The 20489-nt window shown below is 39.9% G+C and overlaps 1 protein-coding gene across 3 annotated transcripts in view; it reads left to right on the plus strand.

Moving 5' to 3' along the window:
- Window positions 1-20489, plus strand: part of Efcab2 (EF-hand calcium binding domain 2) — a 73132-nt gene that overhangs the window by 11676 nt on the left and 40967 nt on the right. Inside the window, exon 2 of one of the 3 annotated variants that reach the window (XM_021643863.2) lies at window positions 15066-15150. The exons of the other annotated variants lie outside the window; for them this stretch is intronic. Within the exon in view, the coding sequence (XP_021499538.1) occupies window positions 15066-15150 (85 nt within the window). The remainder of the gene's footprint in view (window positions 1-15065; window positions 15151-20489) is intronic. 3 annotated transcript variants of the gene reach the window in all.

Here is a 20489-nt window from a genome sequence, read left to right on the forward strand (position 1 = left end):
GCATTTTTTCTTTTTTTTTTTTTTTTGAGACAAGGTCTTTCTTTGTGGAAAATAGGATGCTGTCCTGGAACTCTCTGTGTGTACCAGGCCAGGCTGGCCTCAAACAGATCACCTGCCTCTGCCTCCAGTTTGCCTCCTGTTTTTGTATTTGTATCCTAGGAGGTAGTGGAGGTGAAATGACTGTGCTGAGTTTATGTTCAACCTTTTCAGCATTCTACTTTCATGATTAAACTCTGTGAGCTACTTTGAAATCTTGACTCCCTCATTGTATTGACTGACTCAGTTTCCCAGATTCCCCAGTGGTGCTATGTACCCCCCTCTCCCCAGTTGAGTCTGTGTTGGCTCTATCAAGAGTTCTGGCTTCTTTTAGCTCACAGCTCATCAGTCTAACAAGGCTGATGTGGTTAATGTGGAGAGAAAGGAGTTGATGAAAAGGTAGCAAGGAGCTTACAGAATCAAAAGAAAGCCACAGAACCAGTTTGGATGAGAACAAAAGAGGCCCAGTATGTATCACAGCTGATGTTATTTTACACAGGACAGAACTGTTGTTGTCCCTGGACCACTGCCAGAAAATTTCTACTGTTATTTGCTGTATAATTTTCACAAATAATCTTATCTCTGCATTTTAAAATCATCTTATTTATTTATTTGAGACAAAGTCTCACTATGTAGCTGTGACTGGTCTGGAACTCGTTATGTAGACCAGGTTGGTCCTGAACTCACAGAGATCCTCCTGCTTCTGCCTTCTAAGTATTAGGATTAAAGACCTGGACCACCACACCCAGCTAAAATTATCTTCTTTTGTTTGTTCATTTGTTTGTTTTCAAGACAGGTTTTCTCTGCGTTGTGCTGGCAGGTGTGGAACTCACTCTGTAGACCAGGCTGGTCTGGATGCTAACTCAGAGATCTGCCTGCCTCTTGACAACCCCTCTCACCTTGCACCCCCAAGTGCTGGGACCGAAAGTGTGCACCACTACCTCCTGGTTTAATATTATCTTCTTAAGATTTAAAATCCTGCACAAAAACACCTGCCTACCTCCAGCCTAGGTCACATGCCTACTCTATTGCCACCTAGGAGGGGCATATCTACCTTGTTTGTTTTAACTGCTGAGTAGACACAGTTTTCTGTCAGAGTTTTACACAATAGGGTTCCCTCCAAATAGGAATAATATTCAGATCCTGGATGTCCAAAAAGAAAAAAAGAAGAAAGAAAAAGGAGGGGAGGGGAAGAGGAGACTATGGCCCTGGATGGTATCCATTCTAGCCCTATTTTGGTTTGGAAATGGGAGAAACTTCTACCTTTAAGCCTCCTGCTCCAACTCCAGTTTTCTAATTCTCCATGGATAGTACTGATTTCTGTTTTAAGATTGGTAGCCATTAGGCTTTCATGAACTCCATTGTTGCCTTAAAACCTATCTTATAAATGCTCTTCTTTTCTATATTCCTTAAAATAGGAAGACTGTTTATTTTTGTTTTTGTAGTCCTGGGGATGGAGTCCAGATTCTTGAATGTAGCTAGGCCAGTGCTGTAGAGCCATACCTCTACCCCTACCCTCCCATAGCCGTTGGGAGGAAATCTTTTTTTTTTTTTGTCTTGTTCAAAGATAATATCCCATTCATATTTAGGATCTCATCTACCTTGTCTTTTCCAGGACCTTCCTTCATTAAGTAAGCATTCTTTCTGAGAGGAGTTGTTCTTCCTCTTAGGTTGTGTACTACTGAATACATGAGATATGAAAATAAACTTGTAATGGCACTGGAAACTTAGTGTTAGTGGAGGGAAGATGTAAACAACTGGCTGAGTGTAAGGATTTGACCACATTTAGTTCTTTGTGTAATTTGTTTAGTGTCTGATTTTCCATTAGAATGCCAACACATCTGTCTACTTCGTTCTCCACTGTCTCTGGTGTTTAGTACGTAAGAAGTGCTCACTTGAACTAATGAATTCCAGAGGACAGGTTTTTGGCATATCCTGGAGATGAGGGAAGGAAGAGGGGGTTTACTGTAGGTGGAGGCTTGCTGGAAGAGACTGTATTAATTGTGTTAGGAGCTGGCAGAGGGGAGGGGAAATGAAGGGGAAATAATACAGAATTCTTTGAGTAAAGAATAGTTTCTATTTTAGAAAAGAATTTAGGATGAGAGTGAAGTTTAGTGATAGAGCATTTGCCCAGCACTCACAGGGCCCTGACTCTGATTCTCAGCATGGGGAGAGGGCAAAATCTCCGCAGTCCTTAGGGAAAATAACTAGCCCAAGTTCCCTTAGCCTACAGTGTTAGGTCACTGATCCAGGTTTGCTGGAGGCAGAGACAGGCAGGTCTCTGTGAGTTCAAGTCCAGCTTGGTCAACATAGTGAATTCCAGGGTAGCCAGGGCTGCATAGTGAGACTCTGTGTCAAAAATCAAACAAACTAACAAAACCCAAATAATATGTATATGCACATTAAAACTGATGATGATGGTGGTGGTGGTGTCTGTGTGAATGCTATGCATGTGCATGTGCTCATGGGGACCAGAAGAGGGTGTCAGATTCCTTGGAGCCATGGTTTCAGGCAGTTCTGCTTTGCTTGTCGTGGGTGCTGTGAACTGAACTTTGGTCCTCTGGAAGAGCAGCAAATGATGTTAGCTACTGAACCATCTCTCCAGCCCTCGATAAATCTTTTTATTTGTGTCCATATATGGGATCCACAGATAAAACTCTCTAGCTATCTTGCTCGTAGGTGGACTATAGCCTCCTTTAATGTGGCTGATTAAAAAGTGCAAGTTCACCTGCGTGTTGCTGGGGTCTCCTAGCTACATATTATTATAGGGGCATTCAGGAGTAAAACTGTGCTGTATAATTGTACTTTAAAATTTTTCTCATGCTCTTTTTTTTTTCTTCTCTCTCTCCTTTCCTTTTTTCTTTCTTGGTGGTGCTGGGGAAAAAAAAATCTAAAGCCTGGGCTGTATTAGACACACACTCCACCACTGAGATACTTTTCTAGCCTATCTTTAAAATCTTTTTAAAATTATTTTTCATTTTTAATACAAAAGATAAGCATTCTAAAACACACATGAATTAGTATATAATAAATACCCAGAAGAATATATGGGGAATGGAGAGTAGCAAGAAATGAGAAATGTTCCTGCCTGCTAACATTTAGAGATACTAAGATTCTCATTTTATCAAGAGAGACAACCCTTTTGGCAGTAAACAGTAAACTAAGATGTATAAAGTATAAAACAGCCTATATGTCACAGTAGTTATGTGAACTGGTAGTTCTGGTATTGTTTGAGCATCTGACCATCATATAACAGTGCTTGTGTCCACACATGGCCCTACCCCCTTTGGAAATGGGCCCTCTGTATAAAGTAATGTTTACTAGAACATTTGCTGAACGTGAGATTTGTCCAAAAATAAATAAATATTTTTTTAATATTGTCCTTCAAGCTCAGCAAAATTGCATAGTTTATCGAAACTCAAACTTACAGTTTTAACTATTTAATTAATTTAACATTCCTGGCATTAAATTAGATATAATCATAAATTAAATAGGTGTACTTCCGTTATCAACCAGTCATGTTCTCATATATGATAAAGTTATAGTTTAAACATTTTTTGTAGCAAGAAGTTGGTTTATTTCTAGAATAGACTTATGAATTATGGCATTATTTATTGACATCACTAATGAATCAAGTTAAAATAAGACTTTGTGGGCTGGGGAGGTATCTGTCAGTAAAGTGCTTGAAGGGACCAGAATGTGATTCCAAGGATCCAAATTTTAAAAAAGCCAGGCATCTTGTCACAGGCTTGTATCCCAGCACTGGAGGTGGAGGGATGGGGCAAAGATATGGGGTTCTGGGGCTCACTGGCCAGCTAGCCTAGCCTGCTTTTTGATTTCCGGGACAGTCAGATACTGTTCTAGAAAAAGATACATTGTGCCTGAGTGTGAGTGCAGGTGCCAGAGAAGCTGGTTGTGAGCCACCTGATGTGCGTGTTAGAACTTGAACTAGGGTCTGCTGGAAGAGCAGTATGTGTCCTTAGCCTTGGAGTCATCTCCCCCGCCCTTTTGTTAGGCTGTTCTGTAGAAGATTTTTACCCATGGTTAATGTTCTTAGCTTTATGGAAATTTCTCACACAGGATAGAAAGGCATGAAATAATGGTGACATGTTTGGGCTGGTATTTAGAACATGTAAACTCTATCTCGTGCTCATGCTTTTGGGGAGTGGGGCATGCTGGAGTTGATTCTTTCATGACGGTTCTGGGAATAGGTTGTCAAGCTTGGTCACAAGTACCTGATGGACCATCTCTCTAGCCCTATACTAATGCTTTTGAAGATGAATTCTACCATTCAGCTACTGCTATGCATGCAGATTTTCCTATCAGTCATTAAGTATCCGAGAAGAAAGGAACTTACCCTAGAGTTGGGAAGCTTTGGGCTAGTACTAATATTTTAAAATAAACATTATTTCACTTCAGAATTTTAAACGAACATTTTCATATTAGAATCACTTGGAGAGGAAATAAACGTCTAGAAATTTACCCTTGGACTGTTAAATATTGCCAAAGAAAATGCTTTTTTTCCAAGTATACATGGATTTAATGCTTGTCAGTATGTATATTGCTACAATAAAATGTATTGCCTTCATTAAAATGTGAATGGATTGCTAGGAGTTTTCTAGAAGAAAATTTGCATTAAGGACTTGGCATTTTTATTTTTAATTCATTTTTTGTCTGTGTTAATGTACTCTGTGAGAATAATAGAAATGCTTTCTTCTATATTTGTATTCTTTGTGAATCCAATGATTATAATGTATCTCCCTTTCTCCTTTAAATAACATTTTTACTAAGGAATATTCTAGCTGTCATTCAGTTCACCCCTTGAAGTACCTGATGCAGGTTTTTATTTTATTTTATTTTATTTTATTTTATTTTATTTTATTTTATTTTATTTTTATTCACAAGTATATATAGCTGTTAGCATTGTAAGCTTCAGCAACTTTAGGAAATCACAATGATTAATTATTTTTAACTTCAAATAAATTAGGCCCTTTTCAAGCTTCCTCACCCATTTCTGAGTGTACAGTTCATTGATATTAAACACATTTATAATGTTGTGCACTATCACTGTCCATTCCAGTACTGTTTCCTCAGCCCAAACTAAATCCCCATTTCTTCCTTTTCCAGCTCTTAGCAACCATTGTTACATCTTCAGTCTTAGGGGTTTGATAGACCTTATATAAGTCAAGTCATACAGTATTTGTCCTTTTGTGTCTAATTTGTATCATCACTAAGTGCAATGGTCTTCAAGGTTCAAAGTCTCCCTTTTCAAGACTGAACAATACTTCATTGTTATATATATGCCACATTCTGTTTATCCATTTGACTGTGTGTGGACAGTTTCTATCTTTTGACTGTTGGAAATTCTCATCTTTGATTTTCAGTCAGAATTATTGGAGCGATAGAAATGAAATGTTTGAAAATTTGAGGAGGTGCCATATATTTTTTAATAGCATCTGTACTATTTTATATTCCCAGAAGCAATTTACAAGGATCTCTTATTTTCTACATTCACATAGTCTACACTGTTTGTCTGTGCTCCTATAACAAAATATTGGCTACATTATAAAGAACTGGAGATTATTTCCTGAAAGTTCTAGGGATTGGGAAGTTCAAGATCAAATCACCAGCATGTGATAAGAGCCTTCTTGCTGTGCAGTACCTGATAGACAACAAGAAGAAAGGAGGGAGAAAGAGAGGAGAAAGTGGAGAGGACAGCAGTGGAAAACAGAAGCTAAGAGAAGGAAGCTGTCTTAGCTAGGGACACCATTGCTGTGAATAAACACTGTGATCAAAAGCAACTTGGGGAGGAAAGGGTTTATTTCACCTTACATATCCCAGTCACAGCTCATCATGAAGAGAAGCTGGGTAGGAACTTAAACAGGGCAGAAACCTAGAGGCAGGAACTGATGAAGAGGCCATGGAGGGGTGCTGCTTACTGGCTTATTCCTCTTGAGTTCCTCAGCCTGCTTTCTTCTAGAATTCAGGATCTCCAGTCCCTGGGGTAGCACCATCCACAGTGAGCTGGGTCCTCTCACTTCAATCAGCAGTCAAGAAAATGTCCCACAAGCTTGCCCAAGGCCAGTCTGGCAGAGAACATTTTCTCAGTTGGAGTTCCTGCTTCACAAATGACTCTAGTTTGTGTCAAGTTGACATAAAACTAGCCAACTCCATTGACCCATTGTTAAACTGACCCAAAAACACATCATCATTCAATCTTTCCATTCCCATGTGTCCTTAAGATGGCACATTTTTAGTATTAATATCACATATAAAACAGTCCAATTCTAAAAGTTGCGGTCTTTAAAAATTCAAATACCTAAAAATTAGGTCTCCCTAAAACATGGAAAAATCTCTCAACTGCAATTAAGGTTGCATCTTCGCCAATGGCCTGTCCTGACCAAGCCTTAGCTGCTCTCCATGACTCCTTCATGATGAAAAGAATAAAGTAGACATATATGTTCTGACATGAAAAATTGTCTATGGAAAAGAGTGAGCCACTGGACAATATACTCGGTATAGAAGGAGCTTGGTACAGCACATGTTCACACACATTCTACATACACCAACACAAACATACTCATACACACTCACACACAAGCGCACGCACGAAGGAATAGTCACAGATAGGGGAGGGATGAGATTGTGTGTTTGTTTTGATACAGGGTTTCTTTGTATAGCCTTGGCTGTCTTGGAACTACCTCTGTAGTGCAGGCTGGCCTGGAACGCAGAGATCTGCCTGCCTCAGCCTCAGCCTCTGCCTCTGTTTCTGGGATTAGAGGCATGCACACCATCGCCTGGCATCTCCTTTGTTCCTTTAACTCCAGTAACAGTTTGGGAGACTCTTACACATTAATAAGTTTGCCTGACAGAACCTTGGCCTGCTCTGGACCACAGCTTCCGTATTCTACCCCCTGGAAACACTTCCCAGAAGATTCTGTCTCAGTGATGATGGTCTCTTTGTAATCAGTGCTAATTTCTAGCCCCAGCTAACCAGTATCACTTGTTTTAGAAAAGCAAAAGTTTCACTTTAGTGGTTCTGAATTCAAAATATCAAATGGTTCCAAATGCGTTTTTAAGGAAATCTTAAAATTTCTCTTTTTGCTGAATGTGTGGTGGGCACATGCCTTTAATCCCAGAACTCAGGAGGCAGAAGCAGGCAGATCTTTGAGTTTGAGGCTAGCCTGGTCTGTAGAGCCAGTTCCAGGACAGTCAGAGCTACACAGAAGAACCCCATACCAAAAAACAAAACAAAACAAAATAAAAACAACCAACCAACCAACCAACCAACCAACCACCACCACCAACAAAACTTTAGTCTGAAACTTCACAAGCCAGGCCTCCATTATCTGCACTGCTCTTAGCATTGTCTTCTAAATCCCCACGGAACAGCCACTGTGTTCTGAGTACTCAATGGCTTTTCCAGCCTGAAGTCCAGATGTCACTGCACTCCTCCCCAGAACACATGAGCAGGCCTGTCACAGCAATACTGTGTGACTATACCTCTGGCACTGATTTCTGTCTTAGGGTTCTATTGTCCTAAAGAAACTTGGGGAAGAACGGGTTTACTTGAGCTTCCATGGCTCGATACATCTGTCCTGAGGGGAAGTCAGGGCTAGAACTCAAGGCAGGACCCTGGAGGGATGAACTCAAGCAGAAGCCAAAGGTTTGCCCTCGTGGCTTGTTCAGCTTGCTTCTTTATAGCACCAACGTGGCACTGCCCACAGTGCAGTCTGGTGGGGGCATTTTCCCAATTGAAGTTCTCTCTTCCCCAAACACTCTACCTTGTGTCAAGTTCACACAAAACTGGCCAGCATGGAGGCTGAATTCACTCAGTTTCTATAGTTAAATATATTAACTTATTCCAGAGAGCACAGGCTACATGGCCTGGTCACCTCTTAAAAGACCCGAGTCTCAATACTGTAACAGAAGCAGCTAAATTCCAACATGTGTTTTAGAGGAGACAGGTGCTCAAACATAGTAACTTGCTGTTTGTGGTAACTGGCATCCTAACGGTGTGAAGTGCTGTCTCATTATGCCTCTGATTACCGTGACTAGGAGTATAGCACACCTACGAATGTTCTCATTAGTTATTTTTATTTATTTATTTAGAAATATTTATTCAAGTCCATTGCCTATTTAAAGATCAGGCTATTTTCATGTTGAATTGTAAGAGTTTAAAAAATGTATTTGGAATTCAGGCATGGTGGCACATACCTATAATCCCAGCATGTGGGAGCCTGAAGCAGGAGGCTATCCTGGGTGACATAATGAGTTTGAGGGCAGCCTGGACTAAGAGTCTGTCTCAAAAATAAATTAAAAAAATATGTTGGAGACAGGCTGGGGGCCTAGTTCCTAAGGCCTTCATGTATCCAGTAAAGGAGAATGGCCAGTTCATGGAATGGCCTTGGGGTGAGGGTGGGGGATGACACCATTGAAAGATTAGATAGCAGAAAGTCATAGGGACAAACTTCCATTTTAGAATGATTGTCCTGGCACTAGGGCTATAGCTCAGTGTTAGAATGCTTATCTAGCTTGTGAAAGGCTTTAGATTCTAGCTCCCTCACCAGAAAAACAAAGAAAAAAAATTCAAATAGAAAAGAAAGAAAAATCACCCAAGCAAAATGTGACTGTGATTTGAGGGGTGGAATGGGAAAGGACACTAAAGGCAGAGAGGCAGGAAGTGATGAGCCTCTAAACACAAATTATCGATGGAAGGGGAAGTGGGACATGTTTCAGAAGTGTTTCATAAACAGAGTGAGAAGACATTTATTGTCAAATAGAACTTCAGGCATGCTGTGTTATAAACTGAATGAGTTGAAATGATAAACGTGAAGGAGAGAGGGAGGGAGAGGGAGGAAGGAAGGAAAAGGGAGGGAGGAATGGAGGGAGGGAGGGAGGAAGGGAGGGAGAGGGAGCAGCAATGAGACTTGGTAGGTGACATTCCCTGAAGGGATGGACTGTTGTGGATCAGTAATTGAAAAGGAAGCTATCAGTCAAGTTAGATTATAGAGAACATTACATAAACCAGTGTATACCACAGTCTCGCCAACAAGCTCATTTCATAGGTGTGGGAGGGAGGAGGAATTATGAGAGACTGTTGAAAAATATACACATATACACATTAAATGGAGTACATAAACTTTTCTGAAATTTTAGGTCGAAGGAAGTAGCAAAGACATTTGGGGACAGATGGAGACATTTGAATATGGAATAGAAGAGATGAGTATAGTGAATTTGGTTATTTTTTGAGGATATTAAAATAGCATTGAGATTATATAGGAGATTGCTCTTATTTTTAGGAGATGCATGTTGAAGTCTTCAGCTACATTGTAAGACCTTGTCTCAAAAACTAAGGAGGGCTAGCAAATTACATAGAGTGGAGGGAGAATAGAAAAAATGGCAGTGTTTATACTACTTCAATCTAGGTGGCGTGCATAGGGCTGCTAACTAAGCTTCCAACTTTTCTGTCTGTTTGGAAATTTCTTAATTAAAGAAATTGGAAAAGACAAGCTGTGAGCAAGAGGATACGAGTAGCATTGGGAGCATAATGTAGCTATTGATTATTTAAGGAGTAGGATGGGCAAAAGGCAGGAGGCAAGTCTCAAGTCTCTGAGTTAGTTGAGCCGTAGGAGAATGAAAAAGTTGAAGGTGATAACCTTTGGGCCACAGGTGGTTTAATCATTCAAAGCATAGCATGGAAACTAGTATTGTATAATATGCTGGAATAATAACTAGAAGGGCTTTTGGATGGAAATCAGAATCGTGATAACCTTTTGTGATGCAGTGCTGGAGATAAATTGTTGGTTTTCTCGCTTTGCATATTGCTAGGCAAGCCTGTCACTGAGCTACTTGTCTTTCATTTATTATTGTTGAGATGTGTCCTATGGTGTATGTATAGAGGCTAGCAGATGACTCTAGAGAATCAGGTCTCTGTCCTTCCACCGTTAACACAGGCTCCAGGGGCAGAGCCCAGGTTGTCAGGCTTTCATGGTGAGCACTTTTACCCACTGAGCCGCCTTGCTAGCCCTCCTTAGTTTTTGAGACAAGGTAACTGAGACTGGCCTTGAATTAAAAAACCTCCCCATTGGCTACAACATCTAAAATATTAAATTCTTTTTACTTATTTTTAAAAAGTTATTTTCTGGGCTAGAAAAAATGGCTCAGTGATTAAAAGCATTTGCTGCTGTTTCAGAGCATCCAAGTTTGATTCTCAGAACCCACCTCAGATAGGTCACAGCTACTTGTAACTCTAGCTCCAGGGTCTTAGAGAGCCTCTTCTGTACTCTGTGGTTACTTGTACACATGCCCACACACTTAATACAAACAGATTTTTTCCACTTTTTTTTTAAAGGTAAGCCTTCACTATATAGTAGAGGAGGACCTTGAACTCTTGACCCTCCTGCCTTCACTTCCTGAGTACTGTGAGATAACTACCCGTAGTTGAAATTCAATTTTTTCTCTTTGAGACAGGGCCTCATTACATAGCCCTGGCTGTCCTGCAACCCTCTTTGTAGGCCAGGCTGCCATTAAACTCACAGATATCTGTCTGCTTTTACCTCTCAAGCAACCACACCTGGAGATTCAATTCTTGTTAAAAACTTTTGTACAAATCTCTCAGTTTTTGATAGTATTCCACCAATGAGAAACTTCATATATTTTTGTCAAGACATTTTGAAACCATTTAAATTTGCAATTATTAAAATTATAAACTTGTAACTGGAGAAATAAAGCTTATTTTTTTTGCTAATATAAATGGTTTATTCATTCAGCTGAATTTTCTTATATTAATTACTTCATAATAATATGGAGGGTTGATGTGGTAACTCATGCCTGTAATCCCAGCAATCAGAAGATCAATGCAAGAGGAGTTTGAATTATAGAACTCCTTGGGCCACTTAGTGAGGACTTGTCTGAAAACAAACAGAAGAAAACAATGTCTCCTATCAAAAACAATGGTAACGATTTACACATGTAACATAATGGTAACATCTGTACACCTTTTCTTGTTATCAGAGCCATGCAATGAGCTTGGCTGCTGCTCAGAGGGCACTGCAGCTACACAGGGACAGAAGTGGCTGATATGTGTAATCATGAATGTTTGTTATTACCTTGTTACAAACACTCATGTAAAAAAAAACAACAAAAACAAAAACAAAAAAATCAGCTCCTCAACCCCAACTGGCTGCACTTGAAGGTGCTCTTTGGGTTTCTGGAATATCAATGCATTTCTCCAGTAGTTCCTGAATTCCTTTCTAAAGTGGCAACAGTGGGCTTTCTGTCACATTTTGATGGTGATGATTAATAGGAACTTCTCTAGGGCTAGGGAGGTAGGCCAGCTGGTAGAGTACTTGCTTAGCATGCATGAAGTGATAAGTTCTGTCTCTGACACCTACACTGTGTAAACCAGGTGTGGTGGCACATGCATGTACTGTCAGCTCTCAGGAGTTGGTGGAAGGAGGATCAGAAGTTTAAGGTCATTCTCTGCTATCTAGTCATATATTTGAGATTTCCTGGGACACTAAGACCTTGTCTCAATAAAAACACCTTTCTCATATTCCATATAATTTTGACCAGTCTCTCTCTTCTTCTCTCCTTCTCTTTGTGTGTGTGCCAAAAGTGTCTTATCGGGTGTCTTCCTCAATTGCTGTCCACTTAATGTTTTTGAGCTTGGAACTCACTGATTCAGATAGACTGGTGGTGAGCAAGCCCTAGGGACCATCCTCTCTCTGCCTCCAGAGCACTGAGATTACAAGCATTGCTGCCATGCTGACCTTTTATATGGGTGTTGGTGATACAAGATCACCATGCTTTTCAGTGAGCACTTTACTGACTAAGCCACCTTTCCAGCCTCCTCTGCCATTGAATTCTAATGAGATGGATAACAAATGTCCAAAAATGAACTAGATAAGATTGTTCACTAAAGCATTTATTGTAATAATGAAAGTAACAAAATAATGAAGTATCTACAATTAGGGTGTTGGTCTAACTAATTTTGGTAAAGACCTGTAATTGAATACCAAGCAGTCACAAAGATGTAAGTGTAATATCTTTTGAGAAGGAAGAATACTTAAAAGTTATCTTTGAGTGAAAGATTAAAGAACAGAAGAGTAACTAATTATGGGTTGGGAAGGTAAATATTTTTAGGTGATTTTAAACTAATTTAAACTCCCCCATATTCTTTGCCCTGCCTCAGGGAATGGGCAGTTTTGATGTCCAGATAGACATCTGCTCTCATTTTACAAAATCAAATTAAACAAGTGACCTTGAAGGTTGTTTGCAGTGCTTTTGACTGACAGAGGCTAAGTCATTGCTTTCTAAGGAGCTCACACAAACGATTAAGAAATAATAGAAGATCCTAGTAAGGGTTAAGTAGAGAATGTGAGCTGACAGTTAGTAACTGAAAGCAGGTGACATACAAAAACATGGGCCGTTAGTGAGACTCACATGTAATCAGAGAAGTGTAAACTTAAATAATGAAGCAACATTCATGTTTTCTTTATAAAATTAGTAAGCTTTTCATTGTCTGTTATAGTAAAATTTAATTATGTCAGTAAATTCTGTTGTATTCCTGCGGTAGCTGCAAAAGATGGAAAGTTATGCTGCCACCTGGAAAAAAACATTTAGATGAAGGAACTCTAGTTATAGTTCTTATGTTATGAATGCTAATAGATAGAGTGAACTAGTAGTTAGATGGAGGAACTGGATTCAAGAGGGAAATACCTGGGTTTCATCCAGCCCTGCCCCTTAATAAACTCTTTCCTTGGATGGGTTGCTGAATTTCACTGAACCTTGGTTTCTTTAGTTCTAAGAATGACCTGGAACCAGACACCCAATACTTGGCTAGTAAATACTTCTTGAGTGAACGAATGTTGATAACAGAATGCAATGTATAAAAGCATATGCATAGAACTTGGAGGAAAATGTGGCAAAATGATTAGTGGTTGCATTAGAACAAAGAGAATGAGTGTTATAAAAATTTTCCATTTTTGTCTTTTGACTTTTAAATTATTATTCCTTCTTGTGCCCTCTACATAAGGTGGGGTTAGGTATGTGGTCTTATTCCATATTTGGTGGTTTTCTATTTGGAAAAACTATTCTCATACTTTATCCTTCTCTTCCTTTCTGGGTATCCTGTTGTACACATTTCTTCATATTGAGACTTGATTACATGGCTGTTTCATTGTAAAAATCTGAGACTTGATGATGCAAACTCCCCCCCCCCTTTTAAGGGGGGACCTAACTTCTCATTTGTGCTCCACCACTGAGCTGTATCTCTAGTTAGTTGTCCTTTTTTTTACTCATCAAAACACTTGGAAGTCAGTCTCAACCCTGTCCCGTCCCTCCTCCTCCTACCAACTCTGTCAGCACATCTTAGTGACACTGCCTTCAGATTGTAACCAGAGTCCTGTCATTTCTTTCCATGTCCACTGTTCCCCTTATAGGGTCAGCCACTGCTCATATCTGAGAGAGATACTGCAGGCACCTCTGCATTGGTCTCTGTGACCGCCTTTCTCTACACAGTGACAATGGTGAAAAGACAATCAGGTCCCCATAATGCATAGAACCTTCCAGTGGTTTCTCATGGCATTCAGGGCAAAGTTCAAAATCCTTAAGGGATTCAGCTCCCACCCAACAACTCACAACCTGCTGTTCTGCACTTTCTGTTCTCTCTGCCCGAAAACTTTCTGGAGATATTTACAGATTGGCTCTTCCTGTCTGTCAGCTGTATCCTGTCACCTTGTCACCAAGGTGGGCATTCTCATTGGGACTCTTCACAGCTCTTACTATTTCCTTTTCCTTTTTTCTGTTTAAGGTCATACAACCTACTGTATATGTCGACAAATATGTAGACATTTATGTCTCTCTCCAATAAGGATACTGAGTCAGGAACTTTTTGTCTCTTTGACTCCTTGCTATGACCTTGAGTGTGTGGAGCATAGTAAGCTCAGTGATGTTTATTGACTACTTCACTATTCCATGGAGGTGAGCTCTAATCCCACACTGCTTAAAGCTCCCTGAAGCACAGGCGGGTTTATATGCCTCTTGCCCACCTTCAGCCCTCTTCAAGAGCAGAGCAAAGGTAATGAGCAGGTCTACTACCAGCAAGTAGATGGCGTTTGTTGTCTTGGGTTTATATTTCTTGTTGAACTAGAATGGCAACCAGACTACATTAGACAGAGGGTAGGCTGAAGGTCTCAGACCATTTAGATCTGAATATTGGCTTTAGATCTGGGTATTGGCTTTTTGTAGTATACTGTACTGTGTACTTAAGCTCAAAATTAGTGGCTGCAGATTACTCAGTAGGGAGACATCTTAGTGACTGAATGGCAAGAGGCAGTACAAACAGGAGGATCTGAATTTGGATCCCCAGCAAACACATAATAGCCAGAGCAGCAGCAGATCTATACTCCAGCAGTGGAGGGCAGAGATAGTTCAAGGGGCTTGCTTGACTGTCTGAAACAGCAAGCTCCACGTTTGGTAAAAGAACTTGTCTCAAAAAGTAAATTGGCAGAGTTAGAAGGTGATTTCTGATAGTGCCTCTTCACCTTGTGCATACACACACACACACACACACACACACACACACCACATACACAAGATGAAAATTGAAGTAAGTTTACTGTTATACCTCAAGAAAAAAAAAAGTGTCTAGTATCATGACTTCCCCAGCATGAGAGACTATATCAGAAGAACCCCTTCTGGCCTTAACTTGCTTTTGTCAGATCTGTTCTTTGGCATTTCCAGAGGGCATGGCATATGATTTACAAAGGAGACCAAGAATGACTCTTTCAGGTTCTTCCTTATTTGTACTTTAGCCAGACATGATGGCACATGCCTGGAGTCTCAGCATTGAGATTGAAAGGCAGCTTGGTCTACATATGGAGATAGTGAGACCTTGTCTCAAAACAGACAGACAGACGGATGGACAGACAAAACAAAGAAAACTACCAAAAGATTTCTAGTTAGTTTACTGAGAATTTTGTTTTGAATTAATAAAGCGATTTTGTTTACTTTGTCTTTTGCAGAGTATATAATGGCAGACTTGCATAAGAGGATCAAAGAAGCATTTGAAGTGTTTGACCACGATGTGAATAATACAGTAGATGTGAGGTTTGGAAATATTTATTGTTATAATTCGAAATTATGGTACAATTCATAAATAGAAGGGGGATTTTTTTATCCTCAAACTGTACTTTGAGTTTATTGTGCTTTTTAAAGTATTTATTTTCTTATACTCTGTGTTTTTGCAACTACTACTTCAAGGTAAATTCTGTTTCCTATTCTTTGTAGTCTAGTGGATAAACTATACTTTCATTGTCTATTCCAACCTATAGACTGTGAACTGAGTAGATGAACTTATTATAGCTTTAGTGATGGTACATGTTTAGTACTCAGTAAATCTCTGTTTAGTGAACGAATGGAATTTGCATTTTAAAATATACAACTATGGGGTGGGGAGATGGCTCAGTCTGTTGGACTGCTTGCTGAGCAAGCATGAGAACCCAAATTTGGATCCATGGTGCTGGTATAAAAGCTGCATGGCCACACAAACCTTTGACCTCAGCACTGGAGGGCAGAGCCAAGTAAATCCCAGAAGTTTATTCGTCAGTCAGTCTAGCTGAACAGCAAACTTCAGGTTCAGGGAGACCTGAAGGCTGTCTTTATTCCCTGTCTCAAGGGAATAAAGAAATGGATAAAAGATGACTCTGAAGTCCTCTCCTGGCCTCTGGATGCTTGAACACCTGTATACATGGTAACACACACACACAAGATTCTATACATACTTTAGTATGTACACACAGTTTTTAAAAAGATTATAAAACGATTATAAAAATACATAGATATTTATTATCAAGCCACACATGACAAGGAATAGTTATGTTTACAGAATGATATACTCTCCAAGTAAAATAAAAACGAGCTAAACAGAGCATGAGAACTGGAAAGACATGATGAATGTTGGTAGATTTGGAGTACAATACAGGTGTGAAGCACCTAGGTACTTAAGTCAGGAGGATTATGAATTTGAAGCTGGCCTTGGCTACGTAGGGAGACTCTTATCTTGGAGGGGAGGAAAGGTAGAGGAAACCATACAGGAGTCTATTAGAAACCATGGGATCTGTTCCATACACAGCACAGGAAAGCAAAGGAATCTCTTCTTCCAGGAGGCCAGGTGAAGTTAGGACTATTTTATGAGTTGATAGCCTCAAGAGCTTGTAGTACCAAGGACAACAAAGCAGTGGGGAGCAATCAAAAGTGCATCAAGGAATTGCATATAAACCAGGGCTATCCATCACTTCCTGTACCAGGACCCAGGGCCCAGGTTCTTCAGACTTGAACCAAACTGAAAGAAAAATATGAGACTTTATTCATAAGTTGTAACTATATGCATTATTTAGTTTATCATACTTGGGGTCCAAGATTAACAAGTGTGACAACTTTCATGTAAACATATTAACATATAAAACTTTATGAAGTTTGTTTTTGCTCTAGTTTTGTGTGTAAGCCTGTTGTGATAGACAAGGTAGAAAACAGTTAAATTTGTCTCTCTAGCACCTTACTTGTAGTGGGCTCTTGCTAGTTACTTGACCTGCTGAAACAAACTATTTGGCAGAAGCAACTCAAGAGGGGGAGTTTGGCTTAGGGTTTGATAGTACAGCCTCTCATGGTGGGGATGTCATGGCAGCAGGAGCTTGAGGTAGCTGGTCACATTATGTCCACAGTCAGGAAGCAGAGAGAGAAGTATGAAGTTCAGTGCACGCTTTCCTTTTTGCTCAGTCCTGGATTTCAGCCTATAGAATGGGGCTGCCCACAGTTAAGGGGTTTTTCACCTCAGTTAACCTTCACAGGCATGCACTGAACCTTATCCCACAGGCATGTCCAGAAGCTGACCTGACCTTATCTCACAGTCATGCTAAGAGGCTTAGTTGGTTCTAGATCCTGTCAAGATGATAATAGAGGTTAACCATCATGAGCAGTGTGAGCCTGGGTTCAGCCATAGCAGTGGCAATGTAATGGGAGCTTATAGGGTAAGTTCTAGGCAGCTCCCGGCACCTCTGCTCACATCTCCTTCTATGGAAAAAAGCATTTCCGTGGGAGAAAAAGCATTTGCTTAAGTTTTGTTCTCTGACAGTCTAGCTACCCTGCAGTTGACATCTCGGAGCTTTGTGTTCATCGCCTCATTTGATGTTTTTATTTGTGTGGGAGGGGTTGGCATCTCTGTTCTGTAGAAAAATGACAAGTGTATGCTTTGCATAGTGTCACACCAGGGCTTTTTCAACTCCAAGTCTTTGCTGTTCCTGGGAGCACGCCCTCTTGCCCTCATTTTTCCACCCAACCCTCCACAGATTCCTGGGCTTGTCTCTTGCCTTTAGTTCTCTTGACAGTAACAGTGAAAGGAAAATTTCCAATATCCTGTAGAGCAGAGATGTCAGCCAGGCCTTTTTTTTGGTAAAAGGGCCAATTCAGGAAAAAGAGATGGGTTTATGGGCTGCAACTTCTCCGCATTCCAAAATAAAATAATTTTACTGAGGCCCAAGGGAAAGTGTATGCTCTTATAACTTAGTCAACTTAATCACATGAGGGTGGGTACTAGGAGAATGGGCATTGTTCTTGATACTAGAATATTCATGCTAAACATATTTGAAGAATAGTAACATATGGATGACTGCAGCTTTCTAATCCTGATTCCTTCTGCTAATTTTTGTTTATTTGTTTTCCTTTTAAGAAAGTCTTACTCTGTAGTTCAGGCTGGCCTTCCAGTAACTGTGTAGTGTAGGCTAACCTCAAACTCACGGCATTCCTCTTAGCTCCACTTCCAAGTGCTGAACTTCCAGGTGTATAGGCTACTGTGCCTGGCTCCTTATACTCATTAATATGGAACTTTCGTCTCATGTTTCTGGTGTCATTTTGAATCACCCTTTATAAGCTGGATGTGAAGGACAGAGGTACAAAAATCTTGCCCAGGGTTGCATAAGTTGGAAGTCAAATTAGTTTTTTCTGCTTGACCAGCATTCTCCAAGTTGGCTGCACACCAGCTCTAAAGGAGGTCCTGGGAACACTGTGATGAAAAGGGTCAGCTCTCTCCATTTCAAAAACAGTTGATCTGTCTGGAATTTATTATGGCTTATGATTAAAAGTAAAAGTCTAAATAGATATTTATTTTTAACTTAACAGTTTAAATTTGCTGTTTGAATTGTTAGGCCTACTATTTTGTATAATTGGTTCTAGTTTCAACTGGCTTCTGGTCTATTGCATTATTGCATTATCTTCAGTAAGTTCAATATTCCATTTGGAGCTATCAGCTTATGCAGTGCTTTAAGATCTTATAAAGATGGGCTGGAGAGATGGCTCAGAGGTTAAGAGCACTGGTTGCTCTTCCAGAGGTCAGGAGTTCAATTCCCAGCAACCACATGGTGGCTCACAACCATCTATAATGAGATCTGGTGCCTTCTTCTGATGTGTAGGTATACATGCAGACAGAACATTATATAAATAATAAATAAATCTTTTAAAAATCTTATAGGGATTTTATTACTCTCCAGACATTTAAGGATTGAAGGCAGTATTCTGTGTAGACTGAATGGTAGAGAAGTGTCTTAAACTCAGGTTTAAGATTATGGCTCATGCCCGTAATCCCAGCCTTTGGAAGGCTGAGGCAGGAGGATAACCACAAGTTCAAGGCAAGCCTGGGCAAGAAAGGTAAGAGCTTGTTTTTTGTTGTTTGTTTGTTTGTTTTTAAATAAAACAAAACAAAACGCCCCTCAAAACCTAAAAAAGTGTTTTTGTGTGTACTAAGAGGGTCAGAGGGCTACACAGTGTCCTTCATGGGCCAGGAAGAAAGCTGTTCTCTGCAAGAAGGCCCAGGGCAAGGGGCAGCATGGCATTGCTTCCTTCTGGTGCCTTGGATAGTTTTTTTCTTTTTTTGTGGCTTCTTTTCCTTTCTCCTTTTCTCTGCTGTGAATAAATTGAAAAACTTCATTGAATTTTTATCAGACTAGATAGAAAAGAAGCATGGTGTTGAGTACCAAGCAAGTACTGGGTTGCTGGCTACTATCTGGAACACGAACGGGTCTTCTCTGCTTCCTTAGTCCTATCCTGAGCCCCAGGCCCCAGGTTGTTAGTGTAACAAATTCTCCAAGTGGCTTGGAGACTTCTGTGTACATCCATCCTCAATATCCTTATATGTGACTGAGAAGTCAAAACTGTTTGTGTTAATAAAGCAAAGGCAGTATAAGGTATATTTTTAAGATTTTTTTGTTTGTTTTTTGTTTAGGGTGTGGGCTATAGCTGAGTGTATGTATTGTGCACCATTTGTGTGTACAAATGTATGTAGGTTCCTGAAGACTCTAGAAGAAGGTGTCATAAGCAATTGTGGGCTCCTCCCTCCATGTGGGTGCTTGGAACTGAACCCAGGTCTCCTGTAAGAGCAGCCAGTGCTCTTAACTACTGAGCCATCTTTCCAGCCTCTGGTATTAAATATTTTCTTTTCATTTTTGTCATGATGTTTTCATGAAGTACAGTGTTATTTTACAGGCTCTATGAAGTACAGTGTTATTTTCCATAACTTTTTGTTATTTATATAAACATGTAAACATTTATTTCTAAATGAATTAGTACGGCTGGTGAGATGGCTCAAAGTGCTGACCTGATGACCTGAGTTTGATCCCTGGAACCCACAGAATGGAAAGAGAACCAACTTCTACAAGTTTTTCCTTGACCTGCATGAGCACACATGAAGATGCATGCATACAGACACACACACACACACACACACACACACACACACACACACACTCATTCACTCACTCACTCACTCACTGACTCATTCTCTCTCTCTAAGTAGATAAATGTACTAAAAATTAAGTCAATAAATGCATTTTTAAATTGAAAGTTTAACTTCCAATATGGTGGTGTAGACCTACATAACTGATGTAAGTGGTTACGTGTGCAAAAGAATTGTGAGACCAAAAGTTTGAGAACTAGAGCCAATGGATGGCTCACCCACCCTATCACACACACACACACACACACACACAAAGACACACACATCATTGGGGAGCATTTTGATAGCTCCTGAAAAATTAGTAACCAGAATAATTATCTCTGAATAACATTACCCGTTGTTACTGTTGTTCCACTTTATATTCTTTAAGCAAATAATTCTTTTTTATACGGTAAACAATATTGTGTTATATATAAGAATACCTTAAATGAAAGTTAACTTATTTCTGTGTTGTTTTATGCTTGGAGTTATAAAGCATTTCATTTTCCTTTTTATTATTTTTATTTTTTATAATTTATTCACTTTACATCCCAATTGTTGCCCCCTCCCTTGTCTCCTCTCATCCCACCCTTCCTCCCTCTTCCCCGCTATCTCCTTCTACTAGTCCTCAGAAAGGGGAGGCCCTCCTCTCCTACCATCTGACCCCAGCCTATCAAGTCTCATC

This window comes from Meriones unguiculatus, chromosome 11, assembly GCF_030254825.1.
Source record: "Meriones unguiculatus strain TT.TT164.6M chromosome 11, Bangor_MerUng_6.1, whole genome shotgun sequence".
Classification (NCBI taxonomy): Eukaryota; Metazoa; Chordata; class Mammalia; order Rodentia; family Muridae; genus Meriones; species Meriones unguiculatus.